The sequence below is a fragment of the Salvelinus alpinus genome, chromosome 14 (genome assembly GCF_045679555.1).
Source record: "Salvelinus alpinus chromosome 14, SLU_Salpinus.1, whole genome shotgun sequence".
Lineage (NCBI taxonomy): Eukaryota > Metazoa > Chordata > Actinopteri > Salmoniformes > Salmonidae > Salvelinus > Salvelinus alpinus.
Genome location: NC_092099.1, coordinates 17,023,106 through 17,048,119, shown reverse-complemented (window position 1 = coordinate 17,048,119; position 25,014 = coordinate 17,023,106). Strand labels below are relative to the sequence as shown.

Here is a 25,014-nt window from a genome sequence, read left to right as displayed (position 1 = left end):
GTTTATTTTCCCTGAGTTCCCAGTTGTCTTGAAAGCATTGAAGTCAGAGAATGCCCAGTTCCGAGTTCCCAGTAGAAGTCATCCTGGATTGACATTGTGGCCAATGTATTCAAACTTTTTTGGCTCATGGTTTTAAGTGTGAATGTTTATCCTTTTAAGCATGGAAAAGAGACCCTTTCAGACATATGTTTTAAATCCTTAAACCAAGACTTGAGCCACACACCTTCTCCACTGAATAGCAGGAAAAAGTAAAAGTTTGTGAGGGTTTTAGGGGACAAGACAAATTTCTAATTTCTTTAGCCTCCTGAGGTTGAAGAGGCTGTGTTGTGCCTTCTTCACCACACTGTGTGGGTGATCCATTTCAGTTTGTCAGTGATGTGTACGCCAAGGAACTTGAAGCTTTCCACCTTCTCCACTGCGGTCCCGTCGATGTAGATAAGGGGGTGCACCCTGCTGTTTCCTGAAGTCCACGATCATCTCCGTTGAGTGAGAGGTTGTTTTCCAGGCACCACACTCCCAGAGCCCTCACCTCCTCCCTGTAGGCTGTCTCGTCATCATTGGTAATCAAGCCTACTACTGTTGTGTCGTCTGCAAACTTGATGATTCAGTTGGAGGCGTGCTTGGCCACGCAGTCATTGGTGAACAGGGAGTACAGGAGGGGGCTGAGCAAGCACCCTTGTGGGGCCCCAGTGTTGAGGATCAGCGGAGTGGAGGTGATGTTCCCTACCTTCACCACCTGGAGGGGGCCCGTCAGAAAGTCCAGGACCCAGTTGCACAGGGTGGGGTTCAGACCCAGGGCCTCGAGCTTAATGATGAGCTTGGAGGGTACTATGGTGTTGAATGCTGAGCTATAGTCAATAAACAGCATTCTTACATAGGTAATTCTCTTGTCCAGATGGGATAGGGCAGTGTGCAGAGTGATGGCAATTGCATTGTCTGTGGATCTATTGGGGTGGTAAGCAAATTGAAGTGGGTCTAGGGTGGCAGGTAAGGTAGAGGTGATATGTTCTCTCAAAGCACTTCATGATGACAGAGGTGAGTGCTGCGGGGCGATAGTCATTTAGTTCAAATACCTTTGCCTTCTTGACTACAGGAACAATGGTGACCATCTGGAAGCACGTGAGGACAGCACGTCAGACAGTACATGAAGTAGTGGGGTGATTTTCAAACTTCAAACAGAGATAGTATGAGCTGCAAAAAAGTGACTTGAATGTACAGCAGACTGGGACTGGGATACGGAGAGATTGAATATGGTAGCCAGGTGGAAAGCAAGGCCAGCAGTAGAAAAATGCTTAATGAAATTCTCAATTATCATGGATTTATTGGTGGTGACAGTGTTTCCTAGCCTCAGTTCAGTGTGCAGCTGGGAGGAGGTGCTCTTATTCTCCATGGACTTTACAGTGTCCCAGAACTTTTTGGAGTATGTGCTACAGGATGCAAATTTCTAAAGAACGGATTGTGGTTAAAAAAGAAGACAAAGGTGGCTCTACAGTTGTGTGGAGTAAAAACAAATATGTGACAGAAGCCTACCGTCAATTAGACAATGATGAATTCTACCAATCTCTTACCTTCAACCCTACAGAGTACCTAAACACTGAATTGAAAGGGATCCTCACAGAAGCTAAGGAGAATGGCTACATTTCAGACAATGAGTTCACATTTCTTTTCAATGGCAGTCCACGTATGGCTTCTTTTGATCTTCTTCCAAAAGTCCACATGAATCTTGAAAACCACCCCAGGCAGACCAGTCATTAGTGGTAATGAAAGTCTGACAGAACCCATCTCTAAGTACATTGATTACTTTATTAAGTCTTTTCTGCCGTCACTCCCAGCCTATCTTCAAGATACCACAGATGTGTTGAACAAAATGAAGGAATTGAACAATATAGGTACAGCTTCCCTTTTATTCACATGGATGTGGAATTTCTATACACCACCATTAGACATGAACAAGGATCGGCAGCTATGCACCATTTCTTGAGTACCCGGCCTGAAACTGAGATGCCTCCTACAGAATTCATTGTCTCACTGACTGAATGGCCTCTTAATCATAACATCTTTATCTTTCAGGACCGTATTTTTTAACAGGTCAAAGGATGTGCCATGGGAGCTTGCTACAGCCCTTCCTACGCTGGTTTGTACTTGTGTAAATGGGAAAATGACTTCATTTTGGATCCTTCTAATAACCATTTCTTTGACCGAATTATATGGTGGGGACCCTATATTGATGATGTTTGCCTGTTTTGGTTCGGCTCAGAAGATGAACTTATTTCCTTCCACCAATACCTTAACAGCATTAACCCTAATATCAAACTAACTATGGAGTACAGCAAGGATAACATTCATTTTTTGGACCTCGACATTAGTAAAAATGACAAAGGTTGTTTGCACACATCAATCTTTAGGAAGCCTACAGATGGGAATACCATTCTGAGGGCAGACAGCTTTCACCCCAAAAGGCTAAAAGAGAACATTCCATATGGCCAATTCCAAAGAGTTCAGAGAATTTGAAATCAGGAAACAGACTACAGTGTTAAATCTGCTGAATTGGAGAATCGCTTCTTGAATCAGGGCTACAGAGTTCAGGTCCTGAAAGATGCAGGTATAAGGTGTCACGTCTGCTCCTGCTCTTCCCTTCCCCTGGCGTTTGAGGGCGCCAGATTACCCTGCATCACATGCTCCTGCAATCCATCACTCACACCTGCCCGCCCTCGTCACTCGCATCAGCGTTATTGGACTCACCTGGACTCACGTATCACATGTTCTTTTCCTCCCCTATATTTGTCTGTTCCCTTGCTCTGTTCCCCGTTGCTGCATTGTAATTGTTTTTTGTCATTAGTTTCTGTTTGCTGACGCTGTTCCTGTCTTGTTCTATGTCTGTATTTATTAAATGTTACTCCCGTACCTGCTTCGTCTCTCCAGCATCAATACATGTGACATAAGGGCTGGAATACTTGACAGAGAGAACTTGTTGCGAAGGGGAGTGCCTCGTGATACATCAGAGAGAGTGTATTTTGTTACAAAATACAGCACTGAAGCAGAGAACATTAAAAAAGTCATTAAAAATAATTGGGGAATCATCCAAAGTGATATGCTACTTAGCCATGTCTTCCCTGAGCCACCAGTCATAAGCTTTAAGAGATGTCCTACCCTAAATGACAAATTAGTCCACAGCTATCTTCCTGGTTACTCTCAAAAAACTTGGCTTGACCACAAACCCAAAGGCTCTTTTAAATGTAACCAGTGCAACCATTGCAGAAAAAGTATTTTGTTGACACAGCTTCTAAAATTGAGTATTATGTCAAGCATTTCATTAACTGCAAAACCACTCCTGTCATCTATAGATTGGAATGTCCATAGTACAAGGTGTTCTGCATTGGACGGACGAAGAGACACCTTCAAGACCGCTTAGCGGAACACAAGTACGCCATATGGGTAGGCACTACAAGTCCTTACACCATGGCAACCCTGCCTCCCTACAAGCTATGGGTATTGATCATGTCCCGGCCTCAATTAGAAAAAGGGACCGTCTTAAACAGTTAAAACAAAGGGAAAGTTTTGGGATTTACAAACTACAGGCCAGTAAGTACCCTTGTTAAAATTAAGATATGGATTTCTCACCCTTCCTGTAGGGTCGTGATAGGTCCATTTGCTGTCATCTAGTGGACATTTTGCTCAATTGCCCTCAGCTATGTTTAGACTTGTTGTTCATATTTTGCTGTGTTCTAGTGTACTATGGAATATATTGCTTTCTTATTCTTGACACTTCTCCCAGTCATACTTAAGGTTAGAACTACCTTTCTAGGCGTTCTGATACTTCTAGCTTGGAGATGCATTTTTTGATAACATAGCTACAGTATTTCATTTTTTTATGTGTATAGTATTGCTTACTAGGTGTGTCCAATCAATTTTGTAACCAATCCCTCTTCAAATTAGGGCTAATTGGAAAAGCTGTTCAAAAGAGGACATTGTATTATTTCTTTGTACTCCCTGACGAAGGCCATGTAGCTGAAACGCGTCGGATTTTTAAAACTTTGTTTCTATTGAACATGCCATACAAATAAATGCATTTTAATTAATTATATGAAGAGTGCCTTGGTCCTCCTGTCTTTTTGATTAATAATAAATATGTTGGAGTCACATCTCCATCTCAACCAAAATAAAAGTTAAACAATAGGAGTAAATCAAATTCAAAGTGCATTTAATGTTTTATTTGATTTAGTCCTATTCTTTAACTTTGATTTTTGGATGAAATGGAGACATGAATCTAACATATCAATTATTAATTTGTAGACAAACTGGAATTAAAGCCATACTCAGTGTAACAGATATACCCATCCAAGCAGAAGATACATATTCTTCAAATGTAGAAGTGGTTGCGTTGAAAACCAAAACACAATTCAATATCACTTCTGTAATACGGTAAATAGCCTATTAACATGTCGACAAGTTAACAAATTGTATATCGGATTCACGTCTCCAACTCAATCCAAAAATAAAAGTTATATAATAGAATTAAGCCAGTGGCTCAGATGGAACTATCCAAGCAGTATACATCCAAGACCGCCACAGTCCTAATCATGAGAAATCACAAAGCAGATGTGGGGGCCTGACTCACCATCTAAACAGGGAATTGAAAAAAGGGTGGGAAATGCCTAACCGAGAACGAGTCAGAATCAAAGCGTGATGGGTGGGTGGAGTAGTCTGGGAGGATTTTCAATGGCCTGTTTGGACAATTTCCACAGCGGTCTGTGAGATCCTTTAGAAGTGATATATGGAAGGCTCATGTCTAGGCTCATGTCTAGGCTCATGTCTAGGCTCATGTCTAGGCTCATGTCTAAGGCCCAGTCCAAGGATATGGAGTTTCTATTGGCTTCTGGATAGCCGGATTGCCATTAGGTATACTGTGAAACTTTTTGAAACTTATTTGTGGTTAGAGGAAGCTTGGACTGTTTACTCATGTCCTGTTCACAGTTTCGGCTAAGACTCAATGTCATTGTTGACCTTCAGAATTATGTACAGTTTTGCATGGGTGTACTTTCAAGAAACCTACTGCAATGACAATATCATTAGAACTCATTCTGAAACAAGACTCAACAGGCACACACAAATATACTGGCCCAATATGATATCCACAGTATGCAGGCTACATGTACAGATATTTTCCTATACAATTCCTCAGAAGTACTTAAAGAGGAAGGCAATTCTGTTGTAGCAATGATTAACAGAGCTGCAGCTTGTACGTTTCACAATACTTTGTCCAGCAGCACCAGATTTGCAGTATTACAGCAATTCAACTCTGAGTAAGGCTACTCAGAAAAATGTAACCCTACATCACTTCTGCCCTTAATTCTACTGCATCTAGCTACCAGGCCGGTCGGTGTACATGTGTGTGTGCAACTGGTGTAGGTCATTTGCATTTAGCTGTAAGAAGCACAATACAGACACAATTTAAAGTTATGAAAGACATATAATAAATATAATAATATAGATATTAGCGCCAGACTAAAAGTTGCTGTTAAAAACAAAACCATAGGCCTAGACATGGTAGAAACGTTGCCTACACCTCACCTGGTCATTACATAGGCCTAAGCTTCTCATTACCGTATTACATTGTGGGATCTACAAATCCATACAAAATCATGTGTGGAGTTTTCAGATAATATGTACCACGCAACCATTACGCATGGACCCTCCATACAGTGCAGGGCAAGCACATCACATGCTTAGGATGACCCTGGGGCGCTATCACCAGGGTGGCCGGGTAGCATTCAGTAGCATGAAATTGTGACCGGCTTGATTTGGTCTTATGTAGCAAAATTTGAAATAGTGTTTTTTACATTTTACAGAGCTCGAAAATTGTATATCAAATCAAATTTTATTTGTCACATGCACCGAATACATGTGTAAACCTTACAGTGAAATACTTACTTACAAGCCCTTAACCAACAATGAAGTTCAAGAAATAGAGTTAAGAAAATATTTACTAAATAAACTAAAGTAAAAAGATCAAATCATAAAGTAACACAAGAAAATAACATTAAAATAATGAGGCTATATAAAGAGAGTACCGGTAACGAATCAGTGTGTGGGGGTACAGGTTAGTCGAGGTAATATGTAAAGTGACTATGCATAGATAATAAACAGCGAGTAGCAGCAGTGTAAAAACAAAGGGGAGGGGGGGTTAATGTAAATAGTCAGGGTGGCCATTTGATTAATTGTTCAGCAGTCTTATGGCTTGGAGGTAAAAGCTGTTAAGGAGCCTTTTGGTCCTGGACTTGCCATGTGGTAGCAGAGAGAACAGTGTATGACTTGGGTGTCTGGAGTCTTTGACAATTTTTTGGGCCTTCCTCTGACATCACCTAGTATATAGGTCCTGGATGTCAGGAAGCTTGGCCCCAGTGATGTACTGGGCCGTACGCACTACCCTTTGTAGCGCCTTACAGTCAGATGCCGAGCAGTTGTCATACCAGGTGGTGATGCAACCCGTCAGGATGCTCTCGATGGTGCAGCTGTAGAACTTAAGGATCTGGGGACACATGCCAAATATTTTCAGTAGCTAGAAGTGTTGTGCCCACTTTACAACTGTCTTGGTGTTTGTACCATGATAGTTCGTTGGTGATGTGGACACCAAGTAACTTGAAACTCTAGACCCGCTCCACTTCAGCCCCGTCAACGTTAATGGGGGCCTGTTTTTTCCTACAGTCCACGATCAGCTCCTTTGTCTTGTTTACATTGAGGGAGAGGTTGTTGTCCTGGCACCACACTGCCAGGTCTCTGACCTCCTCCTTATAGGCTGTCTCATCGTTGTCGGTGATCAGGACTACCACTGCTGTGTCATCAGCAAACTTAATGATGGTGTTGGAGTCGTGCCTGGCCGTGCAGTCATGAGTGAACAGGGACTACAGGTGGGGACTGAGCACGCACCCCTGAGGGGCCCCCATGTTGAGGATCAGCGTGGTGGATGTGTTGTTACCTACCCTTACCATCTAGAGGTGACCCGTCAGGAAGTCCAGGATCCAGTTGCAGAGGGAGGTGTTTAGTCCCAGGGTCCTTAGCTTAGTGATGAGCTTTGAGGGCACTATGGTGTTGAACGCTGAGCTGTAGTCAATGAATAGCATTCTCACGTAGGTGTTCCTTTTGTCCAGGTGTGAAAAGGCAGTGTGGAGTGCAACAGAGATTGCATCGTCTGTGGATTTGTTGGTGCGGAATGCAAATTGGAGTGGGTCTAGGGTTTCTGGGATAATGGTGTTGATATGAGCCATGACCAGCCTTTCAAAGCACTTCACGGCTACAGACGTGAGTGCTACGGGTCGGTAGTCATTTAGGCAGGTTACCTTAGTGTTCTTAGGCACAGGGACTATGGTGGTCTGCTTGAAACATGTTGGTATTACAGACTCAGTCAGGGACAGGTTGAAAATGTCAGTGAAGACACTTGCCAGTTGGTCAGCGCATGCTCGGAGTACACATCCTGGTAATCTGTCTGGCCCTGCGGCCTTGTGAATGTTGACATGTTTTATAGGTCTTAATCACATCGGCTGCGGAGAGTGTGCTCACACAGACGTCCGGAACAGCTGATGCTCTCATGCATGTTTCAATGTTACTTGCCTCGAAGCGAGCATAGAAGTTATTTAGCTCGTCTGGTAGGCTCGTGTCACTGGGCAGCTCTCGGCTGTGCTTCCCTTTGCAGTCTTGCAGTAATATTTTGCAGGCCCTTCCACATCCGACGAGCGTGGGAGCCGGTGTAGTACGATTCGATCTTAGCCCTGTATTGACGCTTTGCCTGTTTGATAGTTTGTCGGAGGGCAAAGCAGGATTTCTTATAAGCTTCCGGGATAGAGTCCCGCTCCTTGAAAGCGGTAGCTCTACCCTTTAGCTCAGTGCGAATGTTGCCTGTAACCCATGGCTTCTGGTTGGGGTATGTACTGTACGTACAGTCACTGTGGGGACGACGTCCTCGATGCACTTATTGATTTATTAAGCCAGTGACTGATGTGGTCTACTCCTCAATGCCATCGGAAGAATCACGGAACATATTCCATTCTGTGCTAGCAAAACAGTCCTGTAGTTTAGCATCTGCTTCATCTGACCACTTTTTTATAGACTGAGTCACTGGTGCTCCCTGCTTTAATTTTTGCTTGTAAGCAGGAATCAGGAGGATAGAATTATGGTCAGATTTGCCAAATGGAGGGCGAGGGAAAGCTTTGTACGCGTCTCTGTGTGTGGAGTAAAGGTAGTCAAATTTTTTTTCCCCTCTGCTTGCACATTTAACATGCTGATAGAAATTAGGTAAAACTGATTTCAGTTTCCCTGCATTAAAGTCCCCGGCCACTAGGAGTGCCGCCTCTGGATGAGCGTTCTCCTGTTAGCTTATGGCGGTATACATTGACTGCGGTTTTAGTGCTAGCATCGGTCTGTGATGTATGAAAAATATAGATGAAAACACTGTAGGTAGATAATGTGGTCTACAGCTTATCATGAGATACTCTACCTCAGGTGAGCAAAATCTTGAGACTTCCTTAGATATCGTGCACCAGCTGTTGTTTACATAAATGCATAAGCCCCCGCCCCGTGTCTTACCAGAGGCTGCTGTTCTGTCTTGCCAATAGAGTGTATAACCCGCTAGCTGTATGTTGTTAATGTCGTCATTCAGCCACGACTCGGTGAAACATGAAATATTACCGTTTTTAATGTCCCGTTGGTACGATAAACGTGCTTTCAGTTCGTCACATTTATTTCCCAGCGATTGAACGTCAGCTAGCAGAACGGAGGGCAAGGGCAGATTAGCCACTCGTCGCCTGATCCTCACAAGGCACCCTGATCTCTTTCCGCGAAATCTGCATTTCCTTCTCTAGCGAATAACGGGGATCTGGGCCTGGTGTCTGTAGTAGTGTATCCCTCCTGTCCGACTCATTGAAGAAGAACTCTTCATCCAGTTTGAGGTGAGCAATTGCAGTTCTGATGTCCAGAAGCTCTTTTCGGTCATAAGAGACGGTAGCAGCAACATTATGTACAAAACAAGTTAGGAACAACAGGGAAAAACAAACAAAATAGCATGGTTGGTTAAGAGCCGATAAGACGGCAGCCTTCCCACCCAGCTCCATTTCTTACGGTTCCAAGATGGTGAACCAAGGCGGGGGGGAGCGTTCTCTATTAAAGCACTGCAATTGTGGAACAGCTTGCCCTGTCAGGTAAGAGGGGCAGACACCACTTTAATAACAGCTTTTTTTGCTTTCTATGTGATTTTATCATTGTTTTAATGTGTGTTGTGATTCTAAATGTACTTTAAATAAAGTATGATTTGATTTAGATCAAACAGTGATAACACATTAAGTTGTTGTATAAATAAACAAAATATATGACGTTGCATTCCCATTTGAACTTTGGTATGCTTTTAAATGGTTGAAAGCTCAGTGAACACATTTAGGTGACAACCAAACCAAATATCAGACATTGATTTTCAATTGGAATTCATCAGACACTGGGCTCTCCTTGAAATAACTTTGATGGTTGAAAGCATAGTGATGACACATTGGGAATTCAACAAACCTTTGGCTGTCTTTTTGAGTCGGTGAAAATAGGTTGGAATCTCATTGATCAATGTCTTGACCAAATATTACGCAATTCTCCATGTTGAAATGACGTGGTGGGTCAGTGCACAAATGATCTATGATATTGACCAGATACTCTAGTGGCCTCTAACAATGTCTTCAAAAATGGAAGTCAGTCATGGGGGAGCCAAATCAGGTGAGACCATTCTAGCCAATGAGAGGGCAGATAGGCGTGTGAACAACAGGCTCAACAGTCCCACTAGCTGCCACAGTGACCAAAACAAACATTTGCTTTTTGGTTTTAATTTAAGGCTAGGGTTATGCATACATTTAGTAGTGTGGTTAAGGTTAGGTTTAAAATCACATTTTAGGAAGAGACATTTTAGAAATAGGCAGGGTTTATGATTTTGTGGCTGTGGTAACTAGTGACAACGAGGCAGAACTTCTTATACCAGTACACTCTTAACAACTTAAACATTACGAAGTAATATTCACTCAAAAGCCACGCGTAGCAAATAAACCATTCATTTTTTGGTGACCCAAATTCGACACTCATTGACCTCCACACAAAAACTCACCAGTTGTGGAGCGAAAAGAATGAAAAGTCGCCACCTGCTGGAGAAAATAGATTTAGGGCACACGTACAGTATAGCCTATATGATGAGATTATTATTATGGACAAAAGAGCAAGATACAAACATCGATTATCATGACACCAGCATTACACCCTCAGAAAGCAGCATCAAGCTCATCACCGTGCACTTTCACCACCCTGTGAAGTTAATCATAATTTATTTAATCTGTAGCCTAATAAACGGCATGCTTTCCCGACGAGTCATAGTGGGAGGACCACACAACATGCCAGCGTGTGACTCCCAAGTTTACTTCGATATGATGGTTATTCTATCAATAGTTGCACATAAAAGCGTTTCCACCGACATTTTTGGCTAAAATTCATTTTACCGACACAAAAATATCTCACATTTTGTAGCATCTTTTGTTTTATCAACGTTTGGAGAGTTTACCGAAAATGTTTCTGTTTCCATCAGACCTGTCATTACCGTTTTTTCCGACATGTACTTTACTCACATAAAAAGGTTGGATGGAAACCTGGTTAGTGACTGACATAACAAGAGAAAAACTGCTGATGCACAATCAAATTTCACAATTGCACCTTGTGTATTCTACTTTTCTAACTCTCAACAGTAAATTGAGACCCCGACTGAGTTCCTAAAAATAAAAAAAGTGTTGTAAATCATAATTTCTGGGAAACAACGTGTTATTTTTCCACTCTGGTGGTAAAGTAGAAAGGCTTCCTTATTCTATATACAGTAGTTTCTATTTTACTTTAGCATTTAGCATTTTTTATCTCTTTTCCTGCACGTCAATGTTGGTAAATGATTGATTTGAAGACTGCCATCTACCACACCGTTGCTCTCACATACTGACCATGACCAGAGCATTACAGAGAGCCAACAGCCCACACCCATACTCAATCTGTTCTAGAGACACCCATAAACCTCTGCTTAATTATTTCCTAAAGTCCACCACATTACAGACAGTGTGTGAGGGGCTTGTAGCTCTAGCTGAATAAATTAAATAAAGGTAAAACATATATATTTTTTAAAAGCTGACATTGATCCACTTGCCTAGCTGCTAAATCTAAAATGGAAAATGTTCCTGTTTTAATCTGGAATGTTTGGTGCATTCTATATGTTATTATGAGGGCACTTTGTTTTGGACAATCATGTCACATGACATGGATTTAATCTACTGTACTTTCTTCAAAGTACAGTAGGCTATTACCGTAGAATAATGACAGGCTGTAATAAATAAAATAAAAGGTAAAACATATTTTTATAATGACAGGCTATTACAGAAGAATAATTACAGGCTGTACAGTAGGCTATGACAGTAGAACAGTGACAGGCAGTACTGTAGGCTATTACAGTAGTATAGTATTACAGTAGCATAGTGACAGGATGTACTGTAGACAATTACAGTAGCATAGTGACAGAGGCCGTTGAAGGAGCCAGAAACTAGATGTACAACAAGATGACAACTGAACGCAGCCGTTAACAGAGACAAAATGGCAAATTGGGACCAGTAGCATTAATACAAATACACAACATTACTGAATAACGACACCTAGAAAGGAGAGGGCATCCTGTGTAGGCAGATGTCATTGTACAGAAAAGTTGTCAGTCAAGTACTGAAATGAAAGTTCTTTACAGTGGTAATATACTCAGTGTCTTAAAACTGAAGCAATGGGGAGCATAATGAACTTTCAATGTTTACCTAAACGTATTGCTCTTTCCATGTGTTGTGTCATATTTGGTTAAAAAAACTTGATTCTAATGAATGAAGCAACAAGTGAGGAAAATCACATACGTATGTTCTTGCTAACAGGAAGTGTGTGTGTGTGTGTGTGCGAGAGGGAGACAGAAAGAGAAAGAGAGCAAGAACGTGAAGATGTTTTTATTATTTTAGCACCTTTATTATTGTAATTGTGATCTCTACTGTATATGATGTAATCAAGTATTATATCCAGGAATAGGCAGACGTAAATTAGTCAGTGACATTGCGGTCATGTGAGAGGGTGGAGCTGTTAGGATGAAAGTAGATCAGCTATTCTTGATGACAATCTAGATGTGAATGGGTATGAACACCAACATGCTTGTCATAGAAAGGAGAAGGATCATCTCGGAGTCGGTCTTCAGTCTGGTAAGATTTGGGTTAACCCCTAATTTACAGCTTAATAAGCGGGTTGCATTCTGTACATTATCATTTGTTTCTCATGAAGCTACATACTATACATACAACTGTTATTTCCCTATGATGAGATACGGCTACTATGAGAAAGTGCTGTCTGCATTCATATGCACGGACAAAATGAAACAACTTCTGCACAATTCAAAGTTAACTTATAGGGGCTGTATCCACAAATTGTCTGAGAGTAGGAAAGTTACCAGATTGAAAATAAAAAAATGCAGTCTGTCAATGGTTCCTGCGCCACATGCAGTTGCTTTGGAGTTGTTGAAATAATGTTTTGATATTTCTATATGATCACTCCACAAATAATCGAGACCTACATGCAACAGTATCTCTTGCGCTTTTAACAATGATTTCACGAGGCCTTTTTCACATCATATGCCTAAATACATATAACCACTAATAAATAACCACATTTTTCTTTTGATTATTTAATTACCTGACATTATGTTATTTCAAGTGATCCGTTTGGGATGCATCATCACATTGTTATAATAAGTCTTAATTGGGCTTGCCTATATGAATGATTGAATCTTAGATTTTTGTCTCGTTCACCAGTTCGCGACCCACCCCTTACAGGGATCACTTAACACACGACCTCTCCTCCGGTTTACTGCGCAGTGTGCATCGCATACAAAGAATGAAAAACTATTAACAGGATAACAAAGAAAGCTATCCTAGCAATAACAATAACCTATAAGGCTATTGAAGGCAACTAGGGCTTATGCTAACGTTGATTGTGTTCGATGAAAATGATAGACCTTTCAAACGTTGTTTGAATCATAATGTTGGTAAGCACTAAACCCAACGCCGCTAATAGATGATTAAGGGAGGGAACGTACACTGAGTATACCAAGCATTAGGAACACCTTCCAAATATAGAGTTGAACCCCGACTTTTTGCCCTGGGAACTCTAAAAAGGTGCCAAAAGCGTTCCACAGCGATGCTGGCCCATGTTGACTCCAATGCTTCCCACAGTTGTGTCAAGTTGGCTGGATGTCGTTTGGGTTGTGGACCATGCTTGATTCACACAGGAAATTGTTGAGCTTGAAAAACCCAGCAGCATTGCAGTTCTTGACACAAACCGGTGAGCCGACTACCATGCTTCGTTCAAAAGGCACTTAAATATTTTGTCTTGCCAATTCACCCTCTGAATGGCACATACACAATCAATGTCTCGATTGTCTTAATTCCTTCTTTAACTTGTCTCCTCTACTTCATCTACACGGATTGAAGTGGATTTAACAAGTGACATCAATAAGGGATCATAGCTTTCACCTGGATTCATGTGGTCAGTCTATGTCATGGAAAGAGCAGGTGACATTAATGTTTTGTATACTCAGTGTATGTCATGAAAGGAAGATGTGTATTTCACAATAAAGCAGATGGCATACAAAATGAAACCAACCTCCCACCATTCATTTCTTCTCTAATTTTTTTCTTGCAGCGTGGAATATCTACTCTGGTATTCATATTTTTGCTGTTTGGTAAGTCTCCTTTATCTCAATACGCATGTATTTTATTTCATTCAATGCTTTACAGAAAGAAAGGGTTTTGGCTTGTTTAAAGAGAAAATCTCTGGGCTTGCCCACACATCTTCCACACAGACTTTCCCATGGAAATGGTTCTTCCTTCCCTTTTGGGGGTCTAGGTCAGGTTACTGTAAACCATTGTGACAAATGCTGTTACCGAGCTGACGGTTTATGACAAAGATAAATAACCAAACGTTTCATCAGAGTAGTCATGAAACGGGTGATGTCATACATCTTCCCATCATCTTCGTAAGCAAGTGCTGGAATTCATTACAAAAGTAGACAGATAAATGAACAACCCAGTTTCAAATGTTATTGTATGGCTTTTGGAGGAGAAAACGTTTCTTAAATTTCCAGGAACATGTTTGTTTAGGGGACTTTTCTCTTTCTACCACATCCTTAAAACTACTGTAATTTCCTTTGAGTGAGTACATGAGCACATCATGCCATTCCTCCAGGGAAGCCTGCTGTCACAATAGCAGTGTGAGTTTTAGTGTTTGGGCCCCTCTGTCCTGGTTTGAAGGACTGTGTCAGATCTAGCATAAGCTCCTACAATTCTCTCAAGGAGTCAGGATATAGGCATGAGGAGCAGGAAACTCATATGGGCCTGTGCTTGAGCACCATTGATGACATTAAGGCACAGTGACAATTCTTCACTGTTTCACACCTCAAGCCAATTGAGACATGCATAGATTCTCCCATATTCAAACACAATCATGCAGTTATACAGTGGTGGACGTTTATGATCTGTGTGTTGAATTCTGAGCTTAGTTTGGTGTAACTTTGGCATATTTGTCTTGACTTTTTCAGCACATGTTGCATCTGAACATCTAGTCACTGGCATTATAGGAGAATCTGTTCTGTTGCCCTGTGACCTGAATTTATCCATTAACCCAGCAAGACTCCGGTTCCATTGGCAAGATCATTCAGACGTTGTGTTGTACTCGTTCAACAAAAGAGTTGAGCAGGAGTATCAGAATAAACTTTACACAAACAGGACTAACGCCTTTCAGGTTGAGATGAGTTCTGGAAATATCTCTATCGAACTCAGGCAAGTAACACCTCAAGACAACCAGAAAACCTACTGGGCTTTCGCTTCGCTGTTCGACAGAATTGATCAAACTATCCATTTCACCAAAGTGTGTCAGACTACTCTGCTTGTCGCAGGTATGGCTGAGTTATTCATAGCTCTTGTGGGAAATCATAAAGGACATTATTATAGCATTTATACATGGCACTTCATGGAACCTTTCTCTCACTTCTCGTCTTTGCCTTGTACACTTTCAGCACGGTTCCTGACACCCAAATTGACTGTGAAGTACAAAGCGATGAATGCAATGTGTTTGACCCAGGGAGGCTACCCCAAACCAAAAGTCACATGGACTATCCAGGACCTCTCACAGCCTCAGAACGGCACTCTGGAACCCAGGGAAGTACAGACCAACATTACACTTGATCCTGAAAGTGGACTGTACACTGTCTGGAGCCAAGTGAATTTCAAAGAGAATTACACAGATAATCATTCTGTGACCTGCCAGGTATTCAACCCCGTTCTGAGAGAGACTGTGAGCAACACAACCATCATCCGCACAAGTAAGAGAATTCACACAGACCCTGCAAGAACATGATACAGTGTGTTTCACCCCCTCTCATTACCTAATCTTTATTAACTGAAAACTTAAACTGTTCTTGTCTTTTCCCCACAGGTGAAGGCCTTTCTCTCAGTGTTATTGTAGGCATTACACTATTGATGCTGATTTGCGTCGGGGGAATAATTTTTGTGTACAAACAATGTAAGTTGCAATTTCAGTATTTTTATTACTATAATGAAAATAGATCCAGTACTGTGTAAAGACACCCCATCTGTAATTACTCTGTTAGTGACAAATCTAAGGATATTATATCCATTTACATTCAATGAAGTGCTATCAACTCCCAATCACATGATTACTGCAAACCTGGGATAACTATAGACCTAACTGCTTTGTGGAAAATAACTATTTTTCCTTTGGCACAAATAGTTACTTTGAAAGTGACTACAATTACTTGAATAAAGATTCCCAAAAATTATGACCTTTTTAAACACAGATCTCAGAAAGAAACTTCTTTTTAAAATGATTTGAATAAAGTTCTGAGAAAGCATTTACTTAAAAATAATATTTGAACACAGATCTGAGGAAGTGACTACTTTTCTGAAACTATAGGATTAGCTGCCTTCAACTAATGGCAGGGCTGCATCTGCATGTTGAAGATAGAAATAGAATCAATAGAGCACACACAATCTCCTATACTATTCCAATCTATCTGACAGTCATACTGTATTTGATCTACACAATACATTTATATCTGAACATTCTGTTAATGTCCATTCTCCTAAATATCCATTGCTCCAGGTGTACATAATAAAGGCAAAACATTTAACAAATTATATTTTATAAAAAAGTATAAATAAGTTGTGACCCTCAACTACTTTATGACTCTTTCAACATGCCACTGAAAAGGTTGAAAGCTGCAATTAATATTGCAGAGTAAATCGAAGCCAATTGCAAACATTGCAAGTTGGATATTTACACAGCTAATTCTCCAGTGTAAGAAAACAAACAAAATTAACACTGAATGTTAAATCAACACTGAAAGTGTTGAGTCTGAACCCATATCAAATGGAATCTTATTTGTCACATGCGCCGAATACAACAGGTGTAGACCTTCCCGTGAAATGTTTACTTACAAGCCCTTAACCAACAATGAAGAAAATAGAGTTAAGAAAATATTTACTAAATAAACTATTAAAAAAACAAGTAACACAGTAAAATACCGATAATGAGGCTATAAACAGGGGTTGCCGGTACTGAGTCAATGTGCGGGGTCACAGGTTAGTCGAGGTCATTTGTACATATAGATGCCGGTTCTGTTAAATGAACACACTGCTTAGTGTAAAGCTCTGCCTTGAATGCAGGGGACTGAAACGGATACACATCACTTTGAACCAAAAACTGTGCACATCACAACTCCTTTGTTGCCTTGGCTGTGTTTTGGTTCATTGTCATGCTGGAATACCCATCCACGACCCATTTTCAATGCCCTGGCTGAGGGAAGGAGGTTCTCACCCAAGATTTGACGGTACATGGCCCCGTCCAAAGTCCCTTTGATGCGTTGAAGTTGTCCTGTCCCCTTAGCAGAAAAACACCCCCAAAGCATAATGTTTCCACCTCCATGTTTGACGGGGGGATGGTGTTCTTGGGGTCATAGGCAGCATTCCTCCCCCAAACACGGCGAGTTGAGTTGATGCCAAAGAGCTCCATTTTGTTCTCATCTGACCACAACACTTTGAGCCAGTTGTCCTCTGAATCATTCAGATGTTCATTGGCAAACTTCAGACGAGCATGTATATGTGTTGAGCAGGGGGACCTTGCGGGCGCTGCAGGATTTCAGTCCTTCACGGCGTAGTGTGTTACCAATTGTTTTCTTGGTGACTATGGTCCCAGCTGCCTTGAGATCATTGACAAGATCCTCCCGTGTAGTTCTGGGCTGATTCCTCACCGTTCTCATGATCATTGCAACTCCACGAGGTGAGATCTTGCATGGAGCCCCAGGCCGAGGGAGATTGGCAGTTCTTTTGTGTTTCTTCCATTTGCGAATAATCGCACCAACTGTTGTCACCTTCTCACCAAGCTGCTTGGCGATGGTCTTGTGGCCCATTCCAGCCTTGTGTAGGTCTACAATCTTGTCACTGACATCCTTGGAGAGCTCTTTGGTCTTGGCCATGGTGGAGAGTTTGGAATCTGATTGATTGATTGCTTCTGTAGACAGGTGTCTTTTATACAGGTAACAAACTGAGATTAGGAGCCCTCCCTTTAAGAGTGTGCTCCTAATCTCAGCTCGTTACCTGTATAAAAGACACCCGGGAGCCAGAAATCTTTCTGATTGAGAGGGGGTCAAATACTTATTTCCCTCATTAAAATGCAAATCAATTTATAACATTTTTGACATGCGTTTTTCTGGATTTTTTCTGGAATGTTTGCTAATTTATACAAAATAAAAAACTGAAATACCTTATTTACATAAGAATTCAGACCCTATGCTATGAGACTCGAAATTGAGCTCAGGTGCATCCTGTTTCCATTGATCGTCCTTGAGATGTTTCTACAACTTGATTGGAGTCCACCTGTGGTAAATTCAGTTGATTGGACATGATGTGGAAAGGCACACACCTGTCTATATAAGGTCCCACAGTTGACAGTGCATGTCAGAGCAAAAACCAAGTCATAAGGTCAAAGGAATTGTTCGTAGAGCGCCGAGACAGGATTATGTTGAGGCACAGATCTGGGGAAGGGTCCCAAAAAATATCTGCAGCATTGAAGGTCCCCAAGAACACAGTGGCCTCCATAATTCTTCAATGGAAGAAGTTTGAAACCACGAAGACCTTTTCTAGAGTTGGCCGCCCGGCCAAACTGAGCAATCGGGGCAGGAGGGTCTTGGTCAGGAAGGTGACCAAGAACCCGATGGTCACTCTGACAGAGCTCTAGAGTTCCTCTGTCGGGATGGGAGAACCTGCCAGAAGGACAACCATCTCTGCAGCACTCCACCAATCAGGCCATTATGGTAGAGTGATCAGACGGAAGCCACTCCTCAGTAAAAGGCACATGACAGCCCGCTTGGAGTTTGCCAAAAGGCACCTAAAGACTCTCATACCATGAGAAATACGATTCTCTGGTCTGAGGATCTATTTGGCCTGAATGCCAAGGGTCACGTCTGGAAGAAACCTGGCACCATCCCTTCGGTGAAGCATGGTGGTGGCAGATCATGCTTTGGGGATGTTTTTCAGGGCCCGGGAGACTAGTCAGGATCGAGGTAAAAATGAACGGAGAAAGTACAGAGAGATCCTTGATGAAAACCTGCTTCAGAGCGCGAGGACGCGCTCTTTGAAAGGAGGGAGTAGTGTAACGACCCTGGGTTTATTAGCATGGAAATCGACTCTGCCGCTCGAGCATGCTTTTGCGGCACAGTCGATAGCGCGCTGGACTTCGGGCTAGAAGGTCGAGGGTGATATCACCTTGTCCCGTTAATAATGAATCCAAGTGTTTGACATGGGGGAGGGAACCAGTAGCTTTATGATCAAACTTTATCAATGTAGAAGCAACTGTCATTTTTCATACTTTGGTCAACATACTTCTGGTTTACTCCAAATATCATACCATTTCATGGAAAACATGATTTTGACTGTTCATGACCTTTAACACAATACCATATGTATTTCACGAGGTCTTATTTTGAGCGCCTAGTTTGACCGTAATACAGGGGCCTGAAACTCAGACACATTTGAACCAAAACCACGTCTAACATATTTCCCAGCATGCACTATTGTAGGTTGATTTTTTTTTTAAGGTTTCAAAATCTATGTTTGTGCATGTACAGTAATTTGATTGATTGATTAATATATATAATAAATAACATACACGACCGTTCAAAAGTTTGGGGTCACTTAGAAATGTCCTTGTTTTTGAAAGAAAAGCACATTTTTTGTCCATTAAAATAACATCAAATTGATCAGAAATACAGTGTAGACATTGTTAATGTTGTAAATGACTATTGTAGCTGGAAAAGGCAGATTTTCTATTGAATATCTACATAGGCGTACAGAGGCCCATTATCAGCAACCATCACTCCTGTTACAATGGCACGTTGTTAGCTAATCCAAGTTTATCATTTTAAAAGGCTAATTTATCATTAGAAAACCCTTTTGCAATTATGTTAGCACAGCTGAAAACTGTTGTTCTGATTTAAAGAAGCAATAAACTGGCCTTCTTTAGACTAGTTGAGTATCTAGAGCGTCAGCATTTGTGTGTTCAATTACAGGCTCAAAATGGCCAGAAACAAATAACTTTCTTCTGAAACTCGTCAGTCCATTCTTGTTCTGAGAAATTAAGACTATTCCATGAAGGCTATTCTCGTACAATGCTGTATGAGTGGTAATTATAATAATAATTTTATATGATAAAATACAACTATTTTCTGCCCAGGACTGGATGAATGTACTACTGTATATCCTGGCCTCTCATTTGAGAAGTGTCAAGTATGTGAAAATCAATCTTCCCTATGTACTTTTAATAGTTAGTTGGCTGCAGTGTATTGCTCATTATGACTAAAACACTGATCCATGTTGATCTAGGTTGTGGAACCAGTGGAGGTGAAGCTACAGCAAACAGTGTTGCTGCAGGATCCAGCGAGGGTGCCACAGGAGGTGATGAGTAGCACAGCAATCTGATGGCTTCCACAACAAGCCAGGCTTTGGGCAATTGTAGTGTTGTTCAAGGTGATGGAGCTACAGCAATCAATGGTGGTGAAGTCACAGTTAACAACACTAATGGTGCTGCCACAGAAGCAAACAGTGCTGCAAACAGTGCTGCCACAGAAGGTGTTACTGAACCAGTGGATGACCGTGGTTACCGTGGACCACAATCTACAGGGACATCTCTTACACCCACCAGAGGGGGAGAGATCGAGAGGTATGGAGGTGGGGGGGTTTTATGACACCTCACACGCATTGCAAATCTTAAGCAGCAGACAAAATCCCTTTGTCGCTCAGTGTGGAGGAATGGAATGTATGATGGGCCTATGGAGAACCTACCTCAGAACAGTAACATGCAAAAAATGGACTTTGGGACAATCTGTTTCGTCAGCCAAAATGGTGGTACAGTGGTTGCTCCACTAAAAGTTTTGCTGTGGTACTTAGAGGTCATTTGTGGTTTAGTACGGTACCCTGCGTCACTACTTCATTGCTCCAGACCAGCGCATGGGGGAGTTAGAGCACTGATTATGCTTTTGGGTCCCAATGCTGGTTCAATACCCGTGCCGGCCTCAACTGGGAGACCCATGAGATGACTGTAGGTTTTTGGATTCTCTCCCTCTAAAAACATTAATAAATAATTCTAAATAATAATAATTATTCTAATAAGTATTATTATTATTATGTATCACATCCTACCGTGATTGGGTGTCCCATAGGACTTAGAGCGTTTCTCTCCCTCTAAAAACATAAATAAATGTTTTGGCCTTTACAAATATTATTTTGGCATTTATTCAGATTACAATCGCTCATTTTAGTTTTTTTGAAAATGAAATAACCTCCAAAATATCATTATATATTATCAAGTTAATGGCAAAGTCATATAGCCTCGGCGCCTACATAAAGCTGAGTGACTCACTCATTCATGGCTTTGGATCAAAATAAATAAGTACCAACATTCTTTCTGATAGTCTTTAATAAATAAATGTTTTGGTTATCCTGACCTGGACACCATGTACAGTATTATAATAGCCCTCCTGATTGGCACAGTGGTCTAAGACACTGCATTGCAGTGCAAAATGCGTTGCTACAGATGTAGGTTTGATACCCGTGCCGGGAGACCCATATGTAATTATCGACGGTCACATCATTGAAATAAATATTTTTTGATATACTGTAGGCCTACAGTAGGCGACATGAGTCTCACTTGTGTTGAGTAATGTGCTGTTAAGAGTGGTGCGGGTCTTATTTATTTAAAGAGCATATTGAAGTTAGAAGCAATAGCCTACAACTATTTTATCACTGTTTCACGCTGCTCTGAAACAAGCATGGGGACTGGTCTTGATAAATCAATGAGATTTTTATTTATTTATTTTTATCTCCGTTTGGGTATTGGTTAAACTACAATTATACAATAAAGGTGGAGAAATGTTATGCTCTTAGTGTAGCAGTCAGTTCAGAACAAATTCTTATTTACAAGGACAGCCTACTCCTGCCTCCCCATCAGAGAATTGAACCTCGGTCTACCACGTGCCTGCACAACAAGGGGATTCTTTTGCTAAATAGCCCAGTACTGTAAACTACTCACGACCGCCACGTTGTACAGCGTCATATTTTCCGTTCCATCCTAACAGAAAGCCAGAGGGTTTTTTGTTTTTCTTGGAATAGAAACACCATAATATTAATCAAATGAATTAATCAAAATGTCTTAAAATCAGTCCCATATACTATGTTCTTGCAAAAAAGGTTTTAAATTCTCTAGTACAGCACTATTGAAGGCTATCAAATGTTTCTCAAAGATGCCCTCTGGTGGTCAAACTAGCACTAACTAGCTTTAATGGTTATGATGGCTGCCACTTAAATAACGTGCCAAAGGACGAACCACTAATGACGATAGATGGAATATGAAAATTAATGTTGTTTTTGTTGTTATTAAAAGTTAAATGACGACGTTATAACAAAACATTGTAACTTGAAGACTTTTCATAATATGTACCTGATGTTTGCACACTGTACGTTGTGTGGAAAATGTCCAGATCAAAGAGAATGTTTTAGTAAAATCCAGACCATGCCTGGTAACTAGTGGCGCCCAGAGAACTTGCCATGAAGACGGAAATGCCCCTTTCTGACCTGAGGGTATAAAACATGTGAGTTAAGAATTAACATATCAGACTAGTTGACCACGAGCTGCAGCCAAGGTCTTTTTTATTTATTTATTTTTATTTTTTTACCGTTATTTTACCAGGTAAGTTGACTGAGAACACGTTCTCATTTGCAGCAACGACCTGGGGAATAGTTACAGGGGAGAGGAGGGGGATGAATGAGCCAATTGTAAACTGGGGATTATTAGGTGACCTTGATGGTTGAGGGCCAGATTGGGAATTTAGCCAGGACACCGGGGTTAACACCCCTACTCTTACAATAAGTGCCATGGGATCTTTAATGACCTCAGAGAGTCAGGACACCCGTTTAACATCCCATCCGAAAGACGGCACCCTACACAGAGCAGTGTCCCCAATCACTGCCCTGGGGCATTGGGATCTTTGTTTAGACCAGAGGAAAGAGTGCCTCCTACTGGCCCTCCAACACCACTTCCAGCAGCACCTGGTCTCCCATCCAGGGACTGACCAGGACCAACCCTGCTTAGCTTCAGAAGCAAGCCAGCAGTGGTATGCAGGGTGGTATGCTGCTGGCAAGTTGATCTGATTAGTTGTAACCCCAAAACGCAACACGAGGTTGAAGACAAAGAAACCTTTTAAAAATCTATGCTACGAATGAGGGTGAATTCAAGCAGGACCACCCGGTTACCACTCTCCAAGGAATCGTGTGTCTACACTGCTTTCATTCCTACGCTGGAGCCCTGAACTACATGGCTGACCATACTCAGAAGACCCCCTTTCAGAACAAGGGCTAGGAAACAGACCACTAAGAGAACAGACAATGACATCGTGTGGACAATCAGAGAGTTACACCCGGTAACCAAATAACCAAAGAAGTGCCGTCATCAGAGGAGAAGGCAAACCCGGTCTACGAAGAGACACCCCATCAGAGACCTTCGACAAGTAATTACATCATTATATTCTGACCCATAAGAGCGGCAGTTTGGGGCAAGGTGTTAGGGCTAAAATAAGCATAGTTTACAAATGTATCCAAGTGTACTTTTCTCTCATGCACTCTCTCTTTTTTAAATCCCCATTTTGTGTAACACGTATCATATTGTGTTGGCCCGCTAAGGACCTGTTTCATTGTACTAAGTTCTAATCAATAGCCTAGACTGTGTATTTGTGTATCTTATATTATAATTTTAGCTTGTTAGTAAATAAATAATCAACTCAATTGGTGTGGTACTGACTTGTTTTGTGGGACTCGGGTTTGTGCAGATTCCCGGATTATGCGACGTTCAGGATGAGACTGTAGAGGAAATTAATTAATTAGCTACTGTTGTAAAATCGATATTCTGATATTCTTTGAGTTAATTTGGGAAATGGAAACTCAATAAAAACAAACTTTCCCATGGTGCCCCAGGTTACTGAGTTAATCACATAATTATTAACAGTTAATCATTCGATGAACAGCAGTCGTCACAATCAATACAATGTCACAACAGTAACCATGCAACTGGACAAACATTAGTGGTAAGAAATTGTGTTTTCGGACAGGTCTTAGCCTGAACTAGATGCAGATAGATGAGACGATTGTGTACTGTATCTCATGACACACGTTTATAGGCAGTCCTTATCTTGACAATTATAGATGTGACGAGTTTTAGGAGTATTTCTTGCGGCTATCTGTCACAGTTTCTGTGTTATTTGATTGTTGTTTCCTTAGGTTACCGCTGGAGGGCACCCTTACCCTGGTTTCTAGTTTCCAAGTTACCCTTATTATTACTTATTGGATTCACCTGTGTTTAATTACCTTCTCTGTTCACCTGGTTGCCTTGTTATTTAGGTTCCTCAGTTGGCCTGTATCTTTGCTTAGGTCTCATGTTTTATTAGTGGGCTCTTGTGGGGTTGTCTTGTTTCTGTTAAGACTCTAAGTAAAAGTGCTGGATTTACCCTTACCTCTGTTTGCTGTGTTTCTCTGCGCCTGGGTTCGAACTAGCATTATTGTTACACTACCTAGCTAAGATTCTTGACGTTGGATTAAAACGAGGCTATAGCGTTCATAAAGTGACCATTAGATTTAAAACGTTTTATTAAATTTATAATTTATCACTTTCACATGCACATTGAATAGCTACGTAGCTAACTAGCTAATGTTGCCTAGTTAACATTAGCTTGCCTGTACAAATTCCAGCAGCTAGTCTCTGTAGCTAATTAACAGCAATCAGCTGAAAGCTAGCTAGCTAATGAACAGGCAAATAAAGGTAGCTAGCCAATGAATGTGGTTTTGTTTTTATTACTTAGGTAGCTAACTAGCTAATGTAATGTTATACCAGTCAGATGAGAGCTAACATTGGCTAAGTAGCTAACCAACAAGCGAGGAAAGCTAGCTAGCTAGCTATAATTTTTCCAAGTAAGTTTTTTCTCATAAGACTGAAGTCATCTGTAAACTGCTGATCTAGACACTTGCGGGTAATCGGAGCACAAACAAATATGCACAAAGCGAACGTCCTTGGCTGCTATGCTAGCCAAGTAACTCTAGCTAGCTAGGTAACCTTAGCCAACGTATGACTGTAACGTTAGCTAATGTGTATGGCCAGTTCATGCACCACAATATCATACTTTCTTAAACAAAACATAACTAGTTAACATTAACTTTAACTTTAAAACCACCAAACGTTGGGAAACTGCCACACTAATCGCGTTCATTCGCATTGCACAGACCGATCTATGATAACGTAAGATGAGGTAGACAGATTTTACATAGGACA

At 41.2% G+C, this 25,014-nt stretch overlaps 1 protein-coding gene across 2 annotated transcripts; it reads left to right on the top strand.

Annotated features, from left to right (window-relative positions):
* Positions 1–11,999: 11,999 nt before the first annotated feature.
* Positions 12,000–24,201, top strand: LOC139538522 (T-lymphocyte activation antigen CD80-like). Of its 2 annotated transcripts, XM_071340666.1 has the most exons (6): positions 12,000–12,275; positions 13,771–13,810; positions 14,666–15,022; positions 15,143–15,448; positions 15,562–15,648; positions 20,025–24,201. In XM_071340666.1, exons 1-6 carry the CDS (start codon positions 12,207–12,209, stop codon positions 20,105–20,107), a joined length of 942 nt encoding a protein of 313 aa, XP_071196767.1. In that variant the 5' UTR covers positions 12,000–12,206; the 3' UTR covers positions 20,108–24,201. The 2 variants fall into 2 exon arrangements, with proteins under 2 accessions (XP_071196767.1, XP_071196766.1); XM_071340665.1 differs by having other exon boundaries at positions 14,666–15,448.
* The last annotated feature ends 813 nt before the right edge of the window (positions 24,202–25,014 follow it).

Coding starts and splice junctions, on each gene's coding strand:
- LOC139538522 (XM_071340665.1), top strand. CDS start 12,207: ATGGGTATGAACACCAACATGCTTGTCATAGAAAGGAGAAGGATCATC. Junction 12,276..13,770: donor CGGAGTCGGTCTTCAGTCTG/GTAAGATTTGGG, acceptor TTTTTCTTGCAG/CGTGGAATATCTACTCTGGT. Junction 13,811..14,665: donor ATTCATATTTTTGCTGTTTG/GTAAGTCTCCTT, acceptor TGACTTTTTCAG/CACATGTTGCATCTGAACAT.